The sequence below is a fragment of the Xyrauchen texanus genome, chromosome 37, assembly GCF_025860055.1.
Source record: "Xyrauchen texanus isolate HMW12.3.18 chromosome 37, RBS_HiC_50CHRs, whole genome shotgun sequence".
Classification (NCBI taxonomy): domain Eukaryota; kingdom Metazoa; phylum Chordata; class Actinopteri; order Cypriniformes; family Catostomidae; genus Xyrauchen; species Xyrauchen texanus.
In genome coordinates this window covers 14,436,999-14,458,543 of record NC_068312.1, presented here as the reverse complement: position 1 = coordinate 14,458,543, position 21,545 = coordinate 14,436,999, and the positions used below count along the sequence as shown (strand labels likewise).

Here is a 21,545-nt window from a genome sequence, read left to right as displayed (position 1 = left end):
TTCCAAGTTCAGCTCACTCTCTCTCTCGACTGTCATGTGACTTACGGTTTTGTGTTTTGTAGTTCAAAGTGTGTCTGCATGCATGGACACAATTTTAAAGTTAAATCACAGTGAGATTAAATGTTTAAATTTATATGTATGAATATAAAATCTAAAGTGAATTAAATCGAGAATTCTACAACTTCTATGTATATTATTTAATTGCACTTTCAGAAAAACTACAAATGCGGGTCATGTGATCTAGTGGTCACGTGAGTTGTCTTGAAATCTATCAGCTGACAGCACGGCTTCTCTCGATTCACTTCAAGATGAGTGGAAACGTAAAGATGTCCGTCAGGTATGAGTACTTATGTAGGAGCTCTTACATATGATTAAAATGTATCTCCAGTACCTCTTTTCTTTTTGTTGGGTTTGTTGTGTTTAGTACAGCTTTATGTGAGCGTTTGTGCTGCAATAATTATTTGTACACAATGATCTCTAATTGCTAGATGCAATGACATGTACATGTTAATCAATACAATAGGACACTGTTCCTTCATTAAAATGTCGTTCTGTGGAGTTTTAAGCATTTTTGTTTGTTTGTTATATTTTTCCCGTTTCGGAGCACGATTATGTAAAGAATTTTTGGTTGCAATGTTGCATTTTGTTGCAGACAATCCAATGGATATACCATCTAAAAAAAGAAGAAAAAAAAAAGAGAAAGGATAAGTCTTATAGAAATATAATTAAGTAAACTAAATATAGTTAATGGTCATTTGATATATTAAAAAGGCATTGCAAGTTCTCTTTTTACTTCACTTTCATTTTCTTTTATTTATTTATATTATTTGCCATTTCAGCAATGAGGGCCTGTCGTTGCTGGAACTGTCTGGATGACATTTCGGATCGTTTGATTTGTCACTTAATTGACAAAACTATGCAAATGCTTATTTAAAAGACCTTTCCAACCTGCTTTCAGACTGTGCTGACATTCAACGACACAGTATATTGAATCCACCCACCCAAATGTCAAAGATGATCATAAATAAGCCTTGAGCAAGATAACAAGTTTTACTTGGCACAAGATTTGATCTTAAACTTTAATGATGCTTTAATGATGTCTTTCAGTATCCAGCCTGTCCAGTGGACCGCAGACTGCAAGGATCAAAAGTGAGTAAATCCCAGTCTTTTACTCTATTTTATTTTTAACCATCACTGATATTATCTCAACTGGATGTTTTCCAAGCAAACACATACCCTGACACATACTAAAGACTTTATACCCTGATATCAGATCACTAACTGTGCTGATGTGTACTTGAGAGAGTACAGATTACTGTCTTAAATTTGGGGCCTTGAGCTAGAGTTCAAGGGGTAGTTCACACATTATCATGCCATCTCAAACATGTATGAATTTCTCGCACCATGCTCTTGTGTATGATTTACAGTAAGATGACTTGGAATACAGCACATGAGTCAAATGGACCACTACTTTTATGATAATTTGATGGTTAATGCATGATCTTCTGTAAAGATGCTTTGAAACAATGTGTGTTGTGAAAGGTGCTATACAAATAAAAATTATTTGACTTTTTTGTCATTTGGGAAGCTTGACAGCTCTAGTCCTTATTTTTTATTATATGGAAAACAAAGGGAAAAAAAGTGGCAGCCAAAAATTCACTAATAGTGTTTAATGGAAGAAAGAAATCATATGGGGTCGGTACGAGAGAGTGTAAACAGAATATTCATATTTGGGTGAACTATTCCTTTAATGATAAGTTCTCACAGCACTGTTTGGATGGACATACGATAGTACAGCTGCAGTACATGTCGATTCAATTGAAAGTGGATTGAAATATTATGAAGATTGATTTGGATTGTTTTTGTTTTTTTTTACAGTTTTGATGGCATTATCTTGGTAGCCCAATGTTGTGAGCAGCTCCCTGATGTGCTGGAGTGTTTAAAAGCACCCTTGCAGGACTATAGTGCAGTGAGTTCACACACTTAAACAACATTATATTTTCTATATATATATATATATATATATAGATTTATTGTATTCTTCTGTCACTCATTCAGGTGGACCGAGGCTTAGGGGAAGAAGTCGTGGTTGTTAAGGTTCCTGGTCTCCCTGGAAACAGATTGGTGTTTGCCTCCACTGGTCCAGTGAATCGGGACTATGATGATGTCAGACGGTTCAGTGACGCTGGCGCTAATGGCATTAAGAGGTACCTATGCAAGCACAATACATGCAGAATGAGGCTCTGATTTGTATATGATGAATTTTACATCCTGTGAAAAGAACATAGTGTCCTTTCTGTCTGTAGCTTGCTGTGCTTTTAAAATTAATTTCCCTCTTTGAAGAGCAGCTTTACTCATCTGGCAGTTTCGCTTCTTTGATGTACTTTCTCCTTGCCGTAGGGCTCTGAAAGCTGGCATGCAGCGCCCTCTGCTGGTTTGTCCTCCACACAACAGCTATGCCAGAAACAGATTAGTGGCTGTGCTGGGAGCCCTGCAAGCTCTCTATGTGGTGAGATGCTTTTTTCCCCCATAATTTTAGCAAACTACTATTCAGTTAGGGCTCCATTATGGCATGGAATGCCAAATTTTTGGTGAAATCATGATGAATAAAATCAAGTCCCACCTTAGATGTTTTTTTTTCAGAAATTCATCAGATTATGGAAGTAAAATGACTTCAGGATGCCAATTAAGGTTGAACTCAACAATACAATAACTTTTGTATTTCTTACTTATTTAAAAAATGTTCCTCCCTAGCTACCTCCTTCACAGAAATCTTACAGAACTAACTTTTTATTTAATTACTACTTTTCTACCTATCCTCTCTAGTTTTAGGCTTTAATAGTTGCAAATACTGTACAAATGTTACTCCGTTATATTTCTCTCTCCACAGCCATTAGAGGTGAGGGAACTGAAGTCGTCCCTCCATAAGGTTTCTGTGTTGGGCATCTGGGTGGAAGATAAGTCGCAGGGAGCAGACATTACTGAGCTGGCCATTGCTCTGGAGAGTGGCAGGTATGAGTCGCCCCTACATTCTGAGGTCCTACCTCAAGGTCCAATGATGAAAACAGCCTAATAAGGAAACTAAATAATGCAAGGCACAACAATAGGCATTAAAGGGGACATGATGTGTGTGTTTCAATGGTTAATTCTTAAATTATTATTATTATTATAAGGTATCCTTTGCTGTACGATTACAACGTAGCAACTTGGGGGCACCACAGGGTGTTTGCTTGAAAACAGTTGCAGAGGACATCATTAAAGGTGCACTAATAAATAGTTCCTCACTTAAAAATGTGTACTTCTAAAGAAATTAATTACAATTTTGAAACATATTTATAAAATCATGACCACACCTGTGAGATGAAGAGTTCAGTCATATCAGTAAGCTGTTTTATTTTCTACGTGGAGAGGGTCCCCTCATGGGGGCAGCCATTTTAGAATCACATGACTTGTTGAATACTACTCGCTTTATCTCATTTACTGTCTTGTTATTGGACACTTTCATTCATGGATTAAATTAATCATGGTTTACTGTGCATAGTTATTTAATACAATGGCACTTGTAATTGAAAACGGTGTTTGAATGATGCAGCATCCAGGCCACTAGGTGTCACTGTAAGCCATATTTGATATACTTCAAATAAATTACATTTAAGTTTTTGTAACTTATCTTTTACACTTATCTTGTAAACTCTGAACTTACAATTTTGTATACATGCCGAAGCACAGATTTAAGAGAATTTATATATATGCAATGATGTATTAAGAATAACAAACAATATCAATATGATGAGAAATAAATTAAGGAATGTAGAATAATACACAAGTTTGAAGAACAACCACTGTGCAATAAGCAAGCTGCTTTACAAATTGAATGATGTTGGGTTGACGCAGCCAACATACTGTTATTCTACTAACTTTTTTATTTATTTATTTATTTTGTCCCTTATCCTAGACCAAAATTTCTAACATCAGCACCTCCCAAGCTATATTCAACAAACTCGGCACATTCCTTCAGACTGTTCTTGAATAGTGTGCAATGTCTTTTCTAAATTATTAGACTTAATGTTTTTTGCACCACAGGCAATCAAAACTCCATTCCATCCGTACATCCATCAGTCTGACTATGTAGCTGGTCAGCTGGCTGTTTGTCTCTGTCTGTAATATCTGTGTATCTATCAAACTACAGAAATGTAAAAACGAATTTTAACTTTCAGAACTTTGAAAACCATCAATATTTAAGTCAAGTTTGTCTTGAAACCCTTTACTTATCTAGGTGTTTATTGTATACAATTTATCTGGTAGGTTTGTATATCGGGATATTGGTGGCTCTGACCCAGAGCGTATGGCTGCTCCACGTGTAGCAGAGTATGTTCAAGCAGTCTTCAAGGACAGTCCTGTAAAGGTGTGAGTCTTTACTTTGGCAACAATAAATGAGTGGCCATGCTGTTCTGTAAATATAGTCACTGCTAAAAGGTGTTTAAAGAGTGCCGGCAAACCCTTAAGCCATGTATGCACAATATAGTATGGTCTTGAGTGCCTTACTGCTTTTATATAGCAATTAGAACATAATAGAAATATCAAGGTAACACATTTTGCATAGACTTGTATTGCACAGGCTAGTACTGCACTGTGTATGTTAGCATTGCAGGAATACTTTATTGACCAGTCAGAAATTGTAAAGCTCACCTCAGTAAACATTGTGCATGCTTTATTTATCTTGATCTCATTCTCAGGTGACGGTAGTGAGTGATTTGAATACTTTGGAGAAGGAGTACCCCTGTTTGGCTGCAGTAAACCGCTGTGCTAACAGTAAGATGATGGTTTAAAATGATATCACAGAGAAAATTTCTGGCTGCTATTACAGCATATTCAGATCAGAGTTGGAGTCTAGACTTCTCATTCATTTCAAATGGTTAAGTTTTCAGCTCCTTTACAATGTTGGCAATTTTTCCAAAAACAGAAATTCCACAGTGATGTCTCAAGACTAAGACCAAAAAATCCAAATCGTTCTAATTAATGATTTGTATTATGTAATGTGACATTAGTGGTGTTTAAAATAAATCTTTCTGCCTCAGCTGTGCCACGACATCAGGCCAGAGTGATCAAACTGCTGTACTGTGGGGAAGGACCCATTCAACAGACTCTTATGGTGGTCGGCAAGGTGAGTTTGAGGCTAATTGTATTTGTACAGCATGCACCAGTTGACCATTTGATATGATTCACAAACTGTATATTCACGTACAGTATTTTTGCATAAAACCTTTGTGCCGCAGTCATAATTCCTTATGTTTGCACTTAATTTTTTTTCTGATGAAATTTAGAACCAACTCAAAACATGTATGCAAAAAAGTTACAAACCGTTTCTTGTGGCCTTAGAAACATGGAATGTGTTAAGACAAAATGTATTGGTTATACACTATATGGACAAAAGTATTGGGCCACACCTAATCACTAAACTCAGGTGTTTCATTCAGTCCCATTGCCACATAAAATCAAGCACCTAACCATGCAGTCTGCCTCTTCTAAAAAGCTCACTGAATTCGAGCGTGGTACTGTAATGGCATGCCACCGTTGCAACAAGTCAGTTCGAGAAATTTCTTCCTTCCTAGATATTCCACGATCAATTGTACGTTGTATTATTGAAAAGTGGAAGTGTTTGGGAACCACAGCAATACCATGTAAAGTTACAGAGCGGGGTCGCCGAATGCTGAGGCGCATAGTGCGTAAAAGTCACCAACGCTCTGCTGACTCCATAACTGCAGAGTTCCAAACCTCCTCTGGCATTAACATCAGCACAAAAACTGTGTGCCAGGAGCTTCATGGCATGGGTTTCCATGGTCGAGCAGCTGTATGCAAGCCTTACATCACCAAGTACAATGCCAAGTGTCGGATGGAGTGGTGTAAAACACGCCACCACTGGACACCGGAGCAGTTGAAACGTGTTCTGTGGAGTGATGAATCATGCTTCTCTATCTGGAAGTCTAATGGACGAGTCTGGGTTTGGCGAATGCCAGGAGAACGTTTCTTGCCTGACTGCATTGTACCAACTGTAAAGTTTGGTGGAGGAGGGATAATGCTATGGGGTTGTTTTTCTGGGGTTGGCCTAGGCCGCTTAGTTCCACTGAAGGGAGATGTTAATGCCTCAGCTTACCAAGACATTTTGGAAGATTCTATGCTTCCAACTTTGTGGAAACAGTTTGGGGAAGGCCTTTTTCTGTTCCAGCATGACTGTTCCCCAGTACACAAAGCAAGGTCCATAAAGGCATAGTTGGATGAGTTTGGTATGAAGAACTTGACTGGCCTGCACAGAGCCCTGACCTCAACCCTATCGAACACCTTTGGGATGAACTAGAATGGAGATTGCGAGCCAGGCCCTCTCGTCCAACATCAGTGTCTGACCACACAAATGCTCTTCTGGAAGAATGGGCAAAAATTCCGACAGACAAACTCCCAAATCTTGTGGAAAGACTTCCCAGAAGAGTGAAAGCTGTTATAGCTGCAAAGGGAGGAACAACTCGATATTATTGCCTATGGATTTAGAATGTGATGTCATAAAAGCTTGTGTAGGTGTCCCAGTACATTTGTCCATATAGTGTGTGTAATTATATGTATTTAAGTCACCATACTGGGTCGTATGCACCTGTTTTTTGCATGAGAACTTCTGTGCACATTTGAACACTTGTGCGCAACTATTAGTGATTTAGACTGATTGTATCCTGTTTCAGGGCATTACATATGACACGGGTGGAGCTGACATCAAGGCTGGTGGAATCATGGCTGGAATGCACAGAGATAAATGTGGATCTGCTGCTGTTGCTGGCTTCTTCCAGGTATTGATCACATGCTCTGCCAATTACATGCCTACATTTCTAATATTCACATGCTTATTTAAGTCTTATCAGTGAATATGCTTCTTAGATCCTAGCCAAACTAAAGCCCAAACACCTGAAGGTTGTGGGTGCAATGGCAATGGTGCGGAACAGTGTTGGTTCTGGTAAGCAAGTTTCTGTGCACGTGTGTTGATATGTTTGTATGTACTTTCTTCATGTGGATAACTTTTTGCACCCTTTGGCAGATTGTTATGTAGCGGATGAATTGGTGGTGTCTCGTGCCGGTCACAGAATCAGAGTTGGAAACACTGATGCTGAAGGAAGAATGGTCATGGTGGACTTGCTGTGTGAGATGAAGGAGCAGGTAGACACCCTCATACTTTATACTGTACACGCTGTCCATTTGTAAATTATATACTTGTTTCTTTATGATCCTTTTTGGTGTTCCTGTAGTTTGTGAGTACTGTAATTTCCGGACTATTGAGCACACCTGAATATAAGCCGCACCCACTGAATAAAAAAAAAAAACATTATTTTGAACATAAATAAGCAGCACGTGTCTATAAGCCGCAGGTGCCTACCAGTACATTGAAACAAATGAACTTTACACAGGCTTTAACGAAACACGGCTTGTAACAAAAATAAATAGGCTTTAATGAAACACGGTGTGGCAGCGGGGGCGTGGTCAAAAGCGGTAAGGGCGCTTGCATCAAGTGCTGAAAACTGTCACACTGGTGCCAGTGTGACAGTTTTCCCAAGAAGGACACGTGAAGCAGGGCACTTGACGTTCCAGGTAAGGCTTTTAATGGCCACAGCAATGTTTACAATCAATTTTATAAAGTTTCTCATTTCTTGGTCTTCTATGTGCCAACACTAGACTGACGTGTGTCTGTCACTCACTCACTCACTCACTCACTCACTCACTCTCTGCTGCCTTTTTATGCCGCTCTCCCCACGCTTACTGAAATTAGACACAGGTGTTAGACATTAGCTCAGGTATAAGCGCCCTTACTGCTTTTGTCTCCCGGACGGGGGCTTGACCATGCCCCCGCTGCCACACACAGCTTGTAACAAAAAATAAAAAATTAGCAGTAAACAGTAGCCTAGCAAGAAAGTCACTGGTCACTATCTTCCTCCTCTTGTGCACATGAAACCACTGAAGTCATCTCCTTCGGTGTCGGAGTTGAATAACCTCAGATTTAGTTGTCTTTTTGCAGTCAATTCCTCACGCTGCTGTTTCCAACGTCTTATCATCGACTCATTAAGACCAAGCTCCCGTGCAGCGGCTCTATTTCCTTTTCCAACAGCCAGATCAATCGCCTTCAACTCGAAAGCTGCATCATATGCATTTCTCCATGTCTTTGCCATGATGAGGGTGACAAAATGACTACCGTAATCAGAATGATGGGAAGTTTGAGCGCGCTCGATTTAAACTAAACCGTAAACAAAAAAGTTGTTTGACCTTAACCCGTTTGGCAATTTCATTGGTCTAATGAAAGCTTCATGCTGCCAAAAAACTGAGCACGTCACAGAATATTTATTTATTTTATTTTTTTTAATAAAATTTGAAAGCGGGAAAAATCCATATATTGGCCACGTCGTTGTTTAAGACGCGAGGTTCAAAGCGTGGGAAAAAATTTGCTGCTTATAGTCCAGAAATTACGGTGGCTAAAAGGGATAGTTCACTCAAAAAAGGAAAAAGTTATCATTAACTCAACCTCATGCCATCCCAAATGGGTATGACTTGCTTTCTTCAGCAGAACACAAACAAAGATTTTTAGAAGAATATCTCTGTAGGTACATATAATGCAAGTGAATGGTGATCAGGCCCTTGTAGCTCCAAAAATCACATAAAGGAAACATAAAAGTAGTGAACTATCCCTTTACTAAACTTGGGTTGTATTTGGAATGAAATACATTACTGAATACTGCATAGTAAACCCTGTATGCTACTATTTTTAAAAATAGTGTGAAGCAGTATGCAATGATAAACATTTTATTTAGTAATATGTAACATTTTTATATTACGTTACATGTTTAATTCAGCAAGTGGTGACTAGCATTTTGGAAATAAGCACAGTTATAGTAAGTACGTTTGTAGTATGCAGTTTGGCAGAGTCCTGCTGGAAAATGCTGGGACGACCCTGGAAAAGACAGCATCTGGATGGCAGTAAATGTTGTTCCAAAATGTTTACATATCTTTCAGCATTAATGGTGCCCTCACACAATGTTCAAGTTACCTATGCCATAGGCATTGAAACAACCCCATACTATGACAAATGCTAACTTTTGGACTTGACACTGATAACAGCTTGAATGGACATTTTCCTCTTTATTGCTTTATCCCATTTCCTCTTTATAATGCGACGGTTGGTTAAAAACCACAAAACATGATTCCATTGTTCTACTTTCCATCTTAGATGAGACAGAGCTCAGAGTAGTCTGCGGAACTTTTAGACAGTGTTGATGTATGGCTTCTGCTTCTTAATTTGCATCTATGGATGCAGCGGTGAATGCTATTGACTCAAAAGTTTTACCAAAGTATTTGAGAGCCCATGTCATGATATCAATTACAGATACATGACAGTTTTTAAGATGGTGACATCTGAGGGATTGGAGATCATGCACATTCAGATGTGGTTTTCATCTGGCTCTTTACGCAACAATATTTGACCCGATTCTTTGAATCTTTTAAGAGACTATAAATTAAATGTTTCGTCATGGGCAAAAACAGTATTTTTACAATCCTTTTCATACGTTCTGCATCATCCTTTCCAAATGTTATCTGCTTAGAAGAAAATAAAAGAACAGTTAAAAACATACTTTTTTAAAATGACAGTACTTTGAGCAAAGGGTTGGGTGAAATACCAGTTGCAGGGTTGCTAGAAAAGAAACAAAAGACTTTTGTCACAAAAGAAACAAGCAATGTGGTGTGGGAAAACAAGCTTAAAATAAGTCACTTGGCTCACCAAAATAAGTGAGAATGAGCCATTACATTTTTTCCTGTGTGGTGAATTTATCAGCAGAGAAATCATAAGCACAGTGATTTCGTGTGTGTGTGTGTGTGTGTGTGTGTGTGTGTGTGTGTGTGTGTGTGTGTGTGTGTGTGTGTGTGTGTGTGTGTGTGTGTGTGTGTGTGTGTGTGTGTGTGTGTGTGTGTGTGTGTGTGTGTGTGTGTGTGTGTGTGTGTGTGTGTGTGTGTGTAAATCTGTTAGAAGGGATCATATCCAACTTTCAGTGAAGACTTGGAAACAACTGAGAAATGTACTGTTTTAAAAGTGCATGTACATGTAGAAATTATAAATAGTAATAATGTAACAGGCTATAACCAGTCACCAGGATTTAAAAATGACTTTGTTCCTGTTTTCAGTTATGTTCTGCATAAAAGTTTGTTTGTTTTTGGTTTTCACTGTTTCACATAACCTTGTTATTTCAACTCATCTGATTGAGGGGAAAAAACTTATATCTTCAAAAAGCAATGCTCTTTATTAGGTAAAACATGTAGTACCTTGTCTTTTATACTGTTTTTGTTTTAATACAAGTCCATTTACAAATCACTCACCTTTTTGGCATTTTGCATATTTTCCCAACTTATTTGGAATCAGGGTTGTACGTGGTAATGTTTCTTGCATATACATGTTAAAGTTGATATTACTCCTTACTCGTCACACTAGAACTGGATGGGCAAGTTGGGTCTATTGCATTATGGGTTCTATTATCCCACACAGTTTGCTCTGGTTGTATACTGCATATTTTGGCAAATGTATTAGGTCACACCTGGGCATTTCCTGCATATGGAAAATGTGCATCCGGTAAATGCTATACACTCTGCATACTATTTATTTTAAAAACACTAGGTTTGGGACCTAGTGAGGAAAGACACTGACTACCACCCCTAAAATCACAAGTTTGAATCCAGTGCATGCTGATTGACTCCAACCAGGTCTCCTAAGCAACCAAATTGGCACGGTTGCTAGGGAGGGTAGAGTCACCTAGGGTAACCTCTTTGTGGTTGCTAAAATGTGGTTCTCGCTCTCGATTGGGCATGTGGTGTTGTGCGTGGATGCCACTGAGAATAGCATGAAGCCTCCACATGCGCTATGTCTCCGCGGTAAAGAGCTCAAGCCACGTGATAAGATGCACGGATTGATGGCCTCAGACGTGGAGGCAACTGAGATTTGTCTTCCACCACCCAGATTGAGGCGAGTCACTACACCACCATGAAGACTTGAGCACATTGGTTATTGGGCATTCCAAATTGGGGAGCAAAGGGGAGGGGGGAAAAAATGACTCGGTTACTAACGTAACCTCGGTTCCCTGAGAGGAGGGAACGAGTATTGCTTAAGTAGCTTATGCTATGGGAAAACTCCGTTTCTCGAGAAATATTGAAGTCTTTATGTAAAACGCATTGCAGCTGCACAGCAGACAGTAATGAGCGAGGCAGCTCGGTCATTGGCTGTGCTGCGGCAACTTCTCGAACCAATGACGGGGCGACTCTGAACGCGCGACCAATGGTGCGCGCCTCGCGTTCGCGCGCTCAGAGCCCGCCGAAATTAGCATAGCCAGGCTATATAATGGGCACCCTGTCATGCGAGTTCCTTTAGGTTCAATCGACTGAAGCGAACTGACCAAGCACAAGCACGTTACTCTCTCTTTTTCTTCCTATTGCTAGGAAGACTTACGAGGCTCCGGGTTCAGCACAATCTTGGGCCGAGGACCTCGTTGCTCAGGCGGCTTTCTTCGGCCAGCGGAACGCGAGCGGCGTCGAGCGTCCGTTTCAGGTCTGCTCTTCGGCTTTTGGGAGACGGAAGGGGCCGCCCTGGCTCGCTGCTGCTGCTGAGGCGGTCTCTGGTTAGACGAGCTGGAGCGCTTGGGCAGGAAGTGACGCATAGCTTGCGAATCCTTCCAGGCCTCAGTGAAGCGTTCAGCGAATTCTTTTACCGCTGATCCGAACAGACCGCTTGGAGCGATAGGCGCGTCAAGGAATGGCACCTTATCCGCGTCCTTCATCTCCGTTAGCGTCAGCCACAGATGGCGCTCAAGGACAGTCAAATTAGCCATGGCCCGGCCGATGGATTGGGCGGTGGCCTTCGTGGCTCGCAGGGCTACGTCAGTGGCGCTGCGCAGGTCCTTGAAAGCTTCAGGTTCAGGTCCAGACTCGTCCATGGTGCGGAGAAGTTTGGCCTGGTAAACTTGTAAAACCGCCATTGAATGAAGCGCTGATGCAGCTTGGCCGGCGGTGGCGTATGCGCGACCGGCGAGAGCTGAGGTGGATCTGCAGGGCTTCGAGGGATGAGAAGCTTTGGCTTTCCATCCGGCGGTGGAGGGTGGGCACAGATGGTTGGCCACAGCCTCCTCGAGGGGCGGAGTTCCCTCGTAGCCTCTTTCTCTTGCGCCGTCCACTGAGGAGAGCGAGGAAGAAAAAGAAGGTTTCAGGCGAGCAGAGTGCGGGGCTTTCCACGACTTTGTGAGTTCGTCGTGCACTTCGGGGAAGAAAGGTGAGGGTCTCTGTCGAGGGGCCTGCCGGGGCCCCTGCAGGAACCACTGGTCCAGCCGGCTGCGGGCGGGTTCTTCCGGAGAAGACCAGTCGAGCCCGAGGTCTTCTACGGCTTTGGACAGGATGCGGACGATCTCAGAGTCCATGTTGGTGCCCGTGCTCGTGTCCGCTGATGTCGATGGCGCGGGGTCGAAACTCGAGCCCGGCCAGTCGTCGGATGCAGCGTCAATAGAGAGGCTGTCATCCTTTTCATCGTCGTCCCCTGACGTGCCGAACGAGACGAGACCCACCGCTCTGCTGGAGGGGTGCTGGTCCGGCTTCATAAAATGGACTGGCGGCGGGGAGATCTCAGGCAGTGGTGAAGCACGCGGGGACTGGGCCGGTGTGACGTCACCGAAATCTACGTGCTCTGGCAGCCTCTGTGAGCGGCGCTTTTTCTTGCGCGGCTCGAACGGAGGGGGCGGCAGCACGGTGGAAGCAGGCTCGATTGCGGCGAAAGCGGCAAAGCGAGCGCGCAGCTTGGCGAGGCCCAGGGAGTCACATTCGGGGCATCCGCCCTGAATGAGAGCAGCTTCTGTGTGGTCCGGTCCCAGGCAGCGAGTGCAAATGATGTGACGATCCCCATCAGGAAGAGGGCCTCTGCACGAGGCGCAGGCTGAAGGCATTTGCAACAACGCCTTGAAAAAATTGCTCTTTTACTAATCAAAAGCGTCGCAGGGGCGAGCGCTTGCAGTAAAGGATATAGCGTTGCGCGCCGGATGGGGTAGCAGAAGGCTTCGAAGGCGGCTGAAGATGCCGGCGTCCTCTTAGCGGTCCTGCTGTAGGCTTTTCGACGGCGGGCGAAAGACTCCAACAATCCGGAGAATCCAGCGAAGAGAAGGTCTTTGCTGAAGGAGATTAAATCTAAAGGAACTCGCATGACGGGATGCCCATTATATAGCCTGGCTATGCTAATTTCGGCGGGCTCTGAGCGCGCGAACGCGAGGCGCGCGCCCATTGGTCGTGCGTTCAGAGTCGCCCCGTCATTGGTTCGAGCAGATGCCGCAGCACAGCCAATGACAGAGCTGCCTTGCTCATTACTGTCTGCTGTGCAGCTGCAATGCGTTTTACATAAAGACTTCAATATTTCTCGAGAAACTGAGTTTTCCCATAGCGTAAGCTACTTACGCAATAGGAGAGACCTCTCGATAGGGAACACTAGGTTTATCCCATTAGGTACATAACAAAAAATTTTATTTTTCTCTTAGGCCTTACGGGAACCTTTTCCCCATCTCTTCACGATTGCCACTCTGACTGGACATGCTATTAGAGCCATGGGACCAAACTACTCTGTGAGTACTTGTATGCACTCCTAGATAGCTTCTGAGGGTAGGGGAAAAGCATGTTACATCGCCACATATCTGTTCCACTCTCTGTCTCACATGTCATTGTAGATCATAATGGAAAATGGTGCTGCTCAACGCTCAGGGAACGCACTGCAGTGGCAGAAAGGTGTGTTTTTGTTTGTTTGTTTTGCTTGTTTTTGCTTCCACAAATGTGGCTTCAGTTAACAGCAGTGTGTGTGTGTGTGTGTGTGTGTGTGACAGCTGGAGAAGTTCTTGGAGATATGTTTGAGGTGTCCACCATTCGTAGAGAGGATTACGAGTTCCACAAAGGGAAGTCTGAGTACGAGGAGATCCTGCAGTCAAATAACCTCCCCTCTTCTGCCACACCACGTGGACACCAGACACCTGCTGCCTTCCTCATCATGGCCTCTGGACTAGATAAGGTAGGCATGCACAAACTCACCAATGGCTTCTCTCTAAATAATAGTTTACAGAACGGAGATCTGTAAGAAAACACCCTGGGGTCTATTTTCTTAAGCATGCAAAGCACAGTCCTATGTGCAAAAGCTGTGTGCTACGTCAATTTTTGTGAGAGCGCTAATTCTAAGTGCAATTTTAGTGGATGTGGGTAGGAGTGTTTGCACGCTATCTGTGGGTGTACAATTGAAGTCAGAAGTTTACATACACCTTAGCCAAATACATTTAAACTCAGTTTTTCACAATTCCTGACATTTAATCATAGAAACCTTTCCCTGTCTTAGGTCAGTTAGGATCACTACTTTATTTTAAGAATATGAAATGTCAGAATAATAGTAGAAAGAATGATTTATTTCAGCTTTTATATCTTTCATCACATTCCCAGTGGGTCAGCAGTTGACATACACTTTGTTAGTATTTGTTAGCATTGCCTTTTTTAACTTGGGTCAAATGTTTTGGGTAGCCTTCCACAAGCTTCTCACAACAAGTTGCTGGAATTGTGTCCCATTCCTCCAGAAAGAACTGGTATAACTGAGTATCCTTGCTCGCACACGCTTTTTCAGTTCAGATTGAGGTCAGGGCTTTATGATGGCCACTCCAATACTTGACTTTGTTTTCCTTAACATTGGGGTATGCTTTGGGTCATTGTCCATTTGGAAGACCCATTTGCGACTGAGCTTTAACTTCCTGGCTGATGTCTTGAGATGTTGCTTCAATATATCCAAACTACGTTCATCTCTAGGAGACAGAATGCGTCTCCTTCCTGAGCAGTATGATAGCTGCATGGTCCCATGGTGTTTATACTTGTGTACTATTGTTTGTACAGATGAACATGTTACCTTCAGGCATTTGGAAATTGCTCTCAAGGATTAACTAGAATTATGGAGGTCCACAATTTGTTTTCTGAGGTCTTGGCTGATTTCTTTTGATTTTTACCATGATGTCAAGAAAAGAGGCACTGAGTCTGAAGGTAGGCCTTAAAATACATCCACTGGTACACCTCCAATGCAGTACACCTCTTATGAGAATCAAATTGGCTATTTGTTAACTTGGTGTGTATAAACTTCTGACCCACTGAAATTGCGATTCATCAATTAAAAGTGAAACAGTCTGTAAACAATTGTTGGAAAAATTACTTGTATCATGCACAAAGTAGAGTTCCTAAACGACTTGCCAAAGCTATAGTTTGCTAATGTGAAATCTGTGGATTGGTTAAAATTTTAATGACTTCAACCTAAGTTTATGTAAACTTCTGTCTTCAACTGTATGAGTGTAAACTGTGGGTGTATTGTATGTTAATGAAATGGCACATAGCACAATTTGCTATTTTCCTGAGAAAAAGGTCCATTACACAAAGACATTTCCACTCCCCACGTCTGTTTTTGGCACAAAGTCTAATTCAGTTCTTACATTTGCTGGTTCCACCAGCAGGTGGTAATAAAAGTTCATGTCCAAACTCAAACTAGTGTATCATCAAATTAAGTCCCTGAAACAATATAACCAACTTCTAATGAATGTGCTGACTTTGTTTATATCGCTGCTGCTTTAGCGGACTATATAATAAAACGTAGGTGGTGCAATAACCAGAGAAGAACCTCTGAATTAAATTGCACATGCTTGCATTAAAATACCAAAACACCATGGCCATGCCTGTTGACTTTGCACTTATGAATTTTGGCATAGCACTGCGGTAAAAATAGGGCCCCCTGTCATTGTGTGCTCACCCTTTTGTCGTAAACTGATGTTAACTATCTATATCTTTGTCCTTCAGCATGGACTTGACTCCGACAAATCTCTGCCTTATTCCCATATTGACATTGCTGGATCTAGTGGCCCCTTCCCTGGAGTCCCAACAGGTGCACCTATCCTTGCCATGGCGACAAAGTACCTGCAGCTCTAAATATCCACACATGATTTTGTCTGTTTTGGTGTTATGCCAGTTCTCTGATTAATGGCTTTCATTTCAGTCTTAATCTGCTATGTCGAGTGCACCATGTTGATGTAAGACAGAGAAAAATAGGGGCATTTGCTCAGTATATCCATCATTGTAAACGCCATCCATCTTTTCATCTCTCTAATAACTCCATATATGCCCTTAAAAAAATTATTTTCACATCCTTGAAAACTTCTACACTCCTCTGTAACACACAGACACTCATTGTTTAATTTTCAAGTCCTGTGCAGGCTGTCCAAATCAGCACAATTTACCAAAGTGTTTTGTTTTCTTAATCTGTAGCTGTACAGTTTTCTCACATGGTCTTGTTAAAGAGAGGGTGAGGAGGATGACAATTTTTGGGGCAAAATTGATGAGAAATTATACGTAATGTGTGATAAATACATAGGGTAAAACCATTCATTTTGTACAAGTATAGTTTGTGTGACCAGAATTTGACAATAAATACATAAATGAGCATGATGCATTCTTCTGTTTCCAAATATACGGCTGTATTAAAACTGTTGAATATTTTCCCAAATTTCATATTATTTTTCCCCAAATTCTGTGTTTTAGATTATTATTTTTCTGAATTCAAAGTTGGGAGTTTTTTTTATTTTTTTGTCAAATACAGTGCTGCAAAGCAGAGCATCACAGTATTAATGAAAGCATTGATAAACTTTTATTTAATGCAACAGCACTCTTGCCTGTGAAATATTGCTGAAATGTATTTAAGATGTATTTGTATTATTATTCATTAATACTGCATTGAATATTGATCCTACATTTTACTATACAGTAGCAATACATTCCTGTCGCAATTTCTTATATTTCACTTGTCTACTTAAATTGAGTATTTTAAGAAGATGAGAAAAAAGTGATTTAAGCAGAATGGCTGCAATTTAATCATATACATGTATAACAAATCAAATCTCTTTATTGTCACAACCATATACACAAGTGAAACAGTGGCTGAAATTCTTGGGTGCAGTTCTGAGCAACATAGCAGTCATGACAATGATGAGACATATACCAATTACAATAAACATCAGATATACACAATTACACACAACACAATTTACATATCTAATATACACATAATTACACACAACACAATGTACAAATAATAATATACAATGTACTGTACACAATATAGAATATGCGGTATACAATAAAAATAGTGTGTGTGTATATATATATATATATACACAGCATGTTGTATTGTGCTGTATTGGCATTCAGGCTGTTGGTTGATAGTCAGTTGCCAGAATATAATTCATAACAGTCCAGTGTGAGATAATAAGATTAATAAAGTGCTGTGATGTATATTGATCGTGAGAGATCAAGAGTACAAAAGTGTGATTGCTTGGGAGAAGAAGCTGTCATATAGTCGTCTGGTGCGGGTCCTGATGCTGCGATACCGCCTGCCTGATGGTAGCAGTGAGAGCAGCCCATGGCTTGGATGTAGTCTCTGATGATCCTCTGAGCTTTTTTCACACACCGCCTGGTATATATGTCCTGGAGGGAGGGGAGCTCACCTCTGATGATGTGTCTGGCAGTTCGCACCACAATTTGCAGTTGAGGGCAGTGCTATTGCCGTACCAGGCGGTGATGCAGCCAGTCAGGATGCTATCTACAGTGCTGGTGTAGAACCGTGTGAGGATGTGGTGGTTCATTCCAAACTTCCTCAGGTGTCTCAGGAAGAAGAGGAGCTGGTGAGCCTTCTTCACAATGGCCTCAGTGTGGACGGACCACGTGAGTTCCTCAGTGATGTGGACACCGAGGAACTTGAAGCTGCTGACTCTCTCCACCGGTGCTCCATTAATGGTGATGGGGCTGTGTTCTCCGTCTTTCTTCCTGAAGTCCACTACAACTCCTTGGTCTTACTAACGTTGAGGGAGAGGTTGTGCTCGTGACACCAGCGTGTCAGAGCGTGCACCTCCTCTCTTTAGGCTCTTTCATCATTGTCAGTGATCAGACCTACCACCGTCGTATCGTCAGCAAACTTAATGATGGCATTGGAGCTATGTGCTGCCACACAGTCATGTGTGTATAGGGAATACAGGAGTGGGCTGAGAACACAGCCCTGTGGGGCTCCAGTGTTGAGGGTCAGTGATGAGAAGATGTTGCTGCCCATTCTAACCACCTGGCATCTGCTTGATAGGAAGTCCAGGATCCAGCTGCACAGCGAGCTGTTTAAGCCCAGAGCTTCGCACCAAGCTTGGAGGGCACTATGGTGTTGAATGCTGAGCTGTAGTCTACAAACAGCATTCTCACAAATGTGTTCCTTTTTTCCAGGTGGGAGAGAGCAGTGTGTATTGTAGATGCAATGGCATCATCAGTGGAGCGGTTGTTGTGGTAGGCAAACTGCAATGGGTCCAAAGAGGTGGGCAGCACAGAGCACATGTAATCTCTGATTAGTCTCTCAAAGCACTTGCTGATGATGGGGGTCAGAGCAACAGGATGCCAGTCATTTAAGCAAGTGATTTTGGATTGCTTTGGTACAGGCACAATGGTGGACGTTTTAAAGCATGTGAGGACCACAGACAAGGATAGGGAATGGTTGAAAATGTCTGAAAAACGCTTTCTAGTTAATGGATTCTGTGATTTCTGCATTGTGCAAATCATAAGGTTCTTCAAATTAATCTATGGTGTAGTCTAGTTCCACCATAGTCACCAAAGACTTGGTGATTCCACCTGCCATTGGTCAAACAGATAGATAGTGCTACCCCCAACTCATGCCACTGGTTGAGTAATGTTGGTGAGTGGGATCTAAACGGATAATTGAAAACAAACTGGAATTTTCATTGTGCCAAAGAGACAGTAGGTGCAATCCAATCCGCAGTGTCCCTATGCAGTGCTTACTGCTCCCTTCTCAATGAGCATGGGATATGTGTTTAAATCTGCTCGTTTAGTATACCCTGCAATGTCATCAAACACTGAACGCATGAGTCTCGCTAATTACGGGGTGCATGTAAGATGACACAATATACTTGTGTAAATGCATATAAATGTACAATAAATAACCTTACATCCACATATATACATTTATATAATATTAACGTGTCTACCAGCAGTATGTATTGTTCTTTACATATTGTTATACATTTAAATTAATATATTTCTCCAGACTTGTAACCCATAAATTAAATGACTGTTACTGTATAACATAAGTAATAAATAATAAATGGTATATGGTTATTTTATATGTGTGTCTTCTTAACTGCTATATAACCACTTGTCATTATAATGTATGTAATGGTCTCATCGTGGCATTAGATTTAAAAGGGGTCGCACATTGGACTAGAGATCTGCATGGGCCTTAAAATGAAAACCGAACCATATCTGAGACATTGTGGCCCAGCCCAAATCACTCACTGTTATAAATTCTTCTCTTAGCATGTACTGTTGCAATAGGCTGTATTTTATGTAAGCATATAGGCAGCATTTGTAACAGTACTGAAACAGTAAACAGTTTTAACAAGGCACAGCAGAACGGAATGAATCATTGATTTGCTGTTTATTTGCTGAAACTTCACTTGGTGCAGAACAATCTGGAATAATATGACACAATGCAACAATCCCCTCTTTACAGTCTGAACTTGTTCAGATTGTTGTATCTATGTGACAATTGTGCTAAAACACAATCTAGAAGCAGCGCAAAGAATGAAACAGAGTGCAGGTGTCTCAATCATACGTTTTTGAAATTCTTTTTAACTTGACATGGTGTTTAAAATGCCATGTAAAGCATCCAATGTATCTCCTACACAATTCAAGGTGCACTCATTTATTTTCATCATTTAAGTTTTACTCCTAAATCAATGAATAGTAATTTTGAAACATGTATAAAATCATGAGCACTCACATGATATGAAGACTACAGTAACATTAAAGTTGTCTTATTCTAGGAGGGTCCCTTCATGGGGCTGCCATGTTAGAATCACATGACCAGCCGAATACTACTCTTAAAGGAATATTAACGGTTCAATACATGTTAAGCTCAATCAACATCATTTGTAGCATAGTATTACCACAAAAATTGGTTAACTAATCTAGCCTTTTCTTAAAAAAAAATATCAGGGTAACAGTGAGGCACTTACAATGGAAGTGAAAGTGGCCAATTTTTAAATGCTAAAACTTTTTCAAAAGTATAGCTACAAGACAAACAATATGCATGTAATTTTAGTGAGATAATCACTTACTAACCTTTTCTGTGTAAAGTTATAGCCAAATGTACAACTCCATGGCAATGTAAATGTCAACAAACCCTAAAGTTACTGTAAAAATTACAACTTAAACAACTTTCCAGCTCAAATAATACAGAAGAATGTATGTAAGTGCTTTCAGAAAATTATAAGCTTCACATTTCTGCCTTTAAACCCTCCTGTAATTGGTCATATTTACTTCAATTGTAAGTGCCTCACTATAACCTCGATTTTCATTTTAGAAGGAGGGACATAAAAACTTTAAAAAAAAAAAATATGTCGACTGAGCTCACCTTGTATTGAACCCGGAATATTCCTTTAGTCTCTATAACCACCCTCTTATTGTACGCTTCCACACATGGATTTAATGAATCAATGCTGACAGTGAATTTGTTAACTGAAAACTATTTTTTGAATGATGCTGCATTCACATCATTCAGTGTCAGTGTAAGTCTAAGATAAAAAAATAAAAAAAATAAATTCTGAGTCCATCTCCATTAGACTCAACATTCAGAACATAATAGATAGATTTAGCATTAACACCAATGTAAATTGTATTGACACTAGTAATCAAAATTGTATTATTACAATGCCATCTATTTGATTATAATCAGAACCTTTAAAACATTAGTATCATATTTAATATTTAAGTGTGTACAGAAATGTGAATCGTTAAGATGTTGTGTTATATATAAAATATATTATAAAAAAAGACCAAGACAATGCCAGTGCATAATCCTTTATTCATTTTAAATTATTCTGTATGCAGGGTCTTAAATCACAGGCTTCTTCAGATTTTAAAAAAAAAAAAAAAAGAATAGAGAAAAACTAAACCATCAAAATGGTTCATAAAGCCTTTTCTTTGTCTTTACATTCTCTTCACTCAACACATAACAAGCAGTGGAGTTAGCACCTCTTTAACATTTAATACAATATTATGGATTTGACTATTAGAACTTCCAACTAATAGACAAGTGCTTAAAAGGCCCACTAAGCTATTATAATTTGTGACAAGGCTCATATATTTGTGTTTATGTATTGAGGAAAATGTCCTGATTGTGAAAGGCAGTTCTCATGTTGGGCAGATGAAAATTGCTGGTAAGAGTCGGCTGAATACAGTGTGACACAGAACAATTATCCCGACAAAAAGTTGAAGGTGTGTAAACAATCAAGCATAAATCAGTTAAAATCAGCATGGTTTTTCTGTGTATGCGACTGAAAGCAATAAATCGGATGCATATAAATCCTGCCAAAGGTTATTCATTTACATATTCT

General features: G+C 40.6%; 1 protein-coding gene across 1 annotated transcript; it reads left to right on the top strand.

Annotated features, from left to right (window-relative positions):
• Positions 1-289: 289 nt before the first annotated feature.
• LOC127630888 (putative aminopeptidase W07G4.4) lies at positions 290-19,202 on the top strand. Its single transcript, XM_052108738.1, has 16 exons — positions 290-337; positions 1,108-1,149; positions 1,879-1,969; positions 2,059-2,207; positions 2,401-2,509; positions 2,891-3,012; positions 4,306-4,405; positions 4,737-4,812; positions 5,079-5,164; positions 6,729-6,833; positions 6,922-6,997; positions 7,079-7,197; positions 13,578-13,661; positions 13,764-13,821; positions 13,917-14,098; positions 15,904-19,202. Exons 1-16 carry the CDS (start codon positions 309-311, stop codon positions 16,030-16,032), a joined length of 1,557 nt encoding a protein of 518 aa, XP_051964698.1. The 5' UTR covers positions 290-308; the 3' UTR covers positions 16,033-19,202.
• The last annotated feature ends 2,343 nt before the right edge of the window (positions 19,203-21,545 follow it).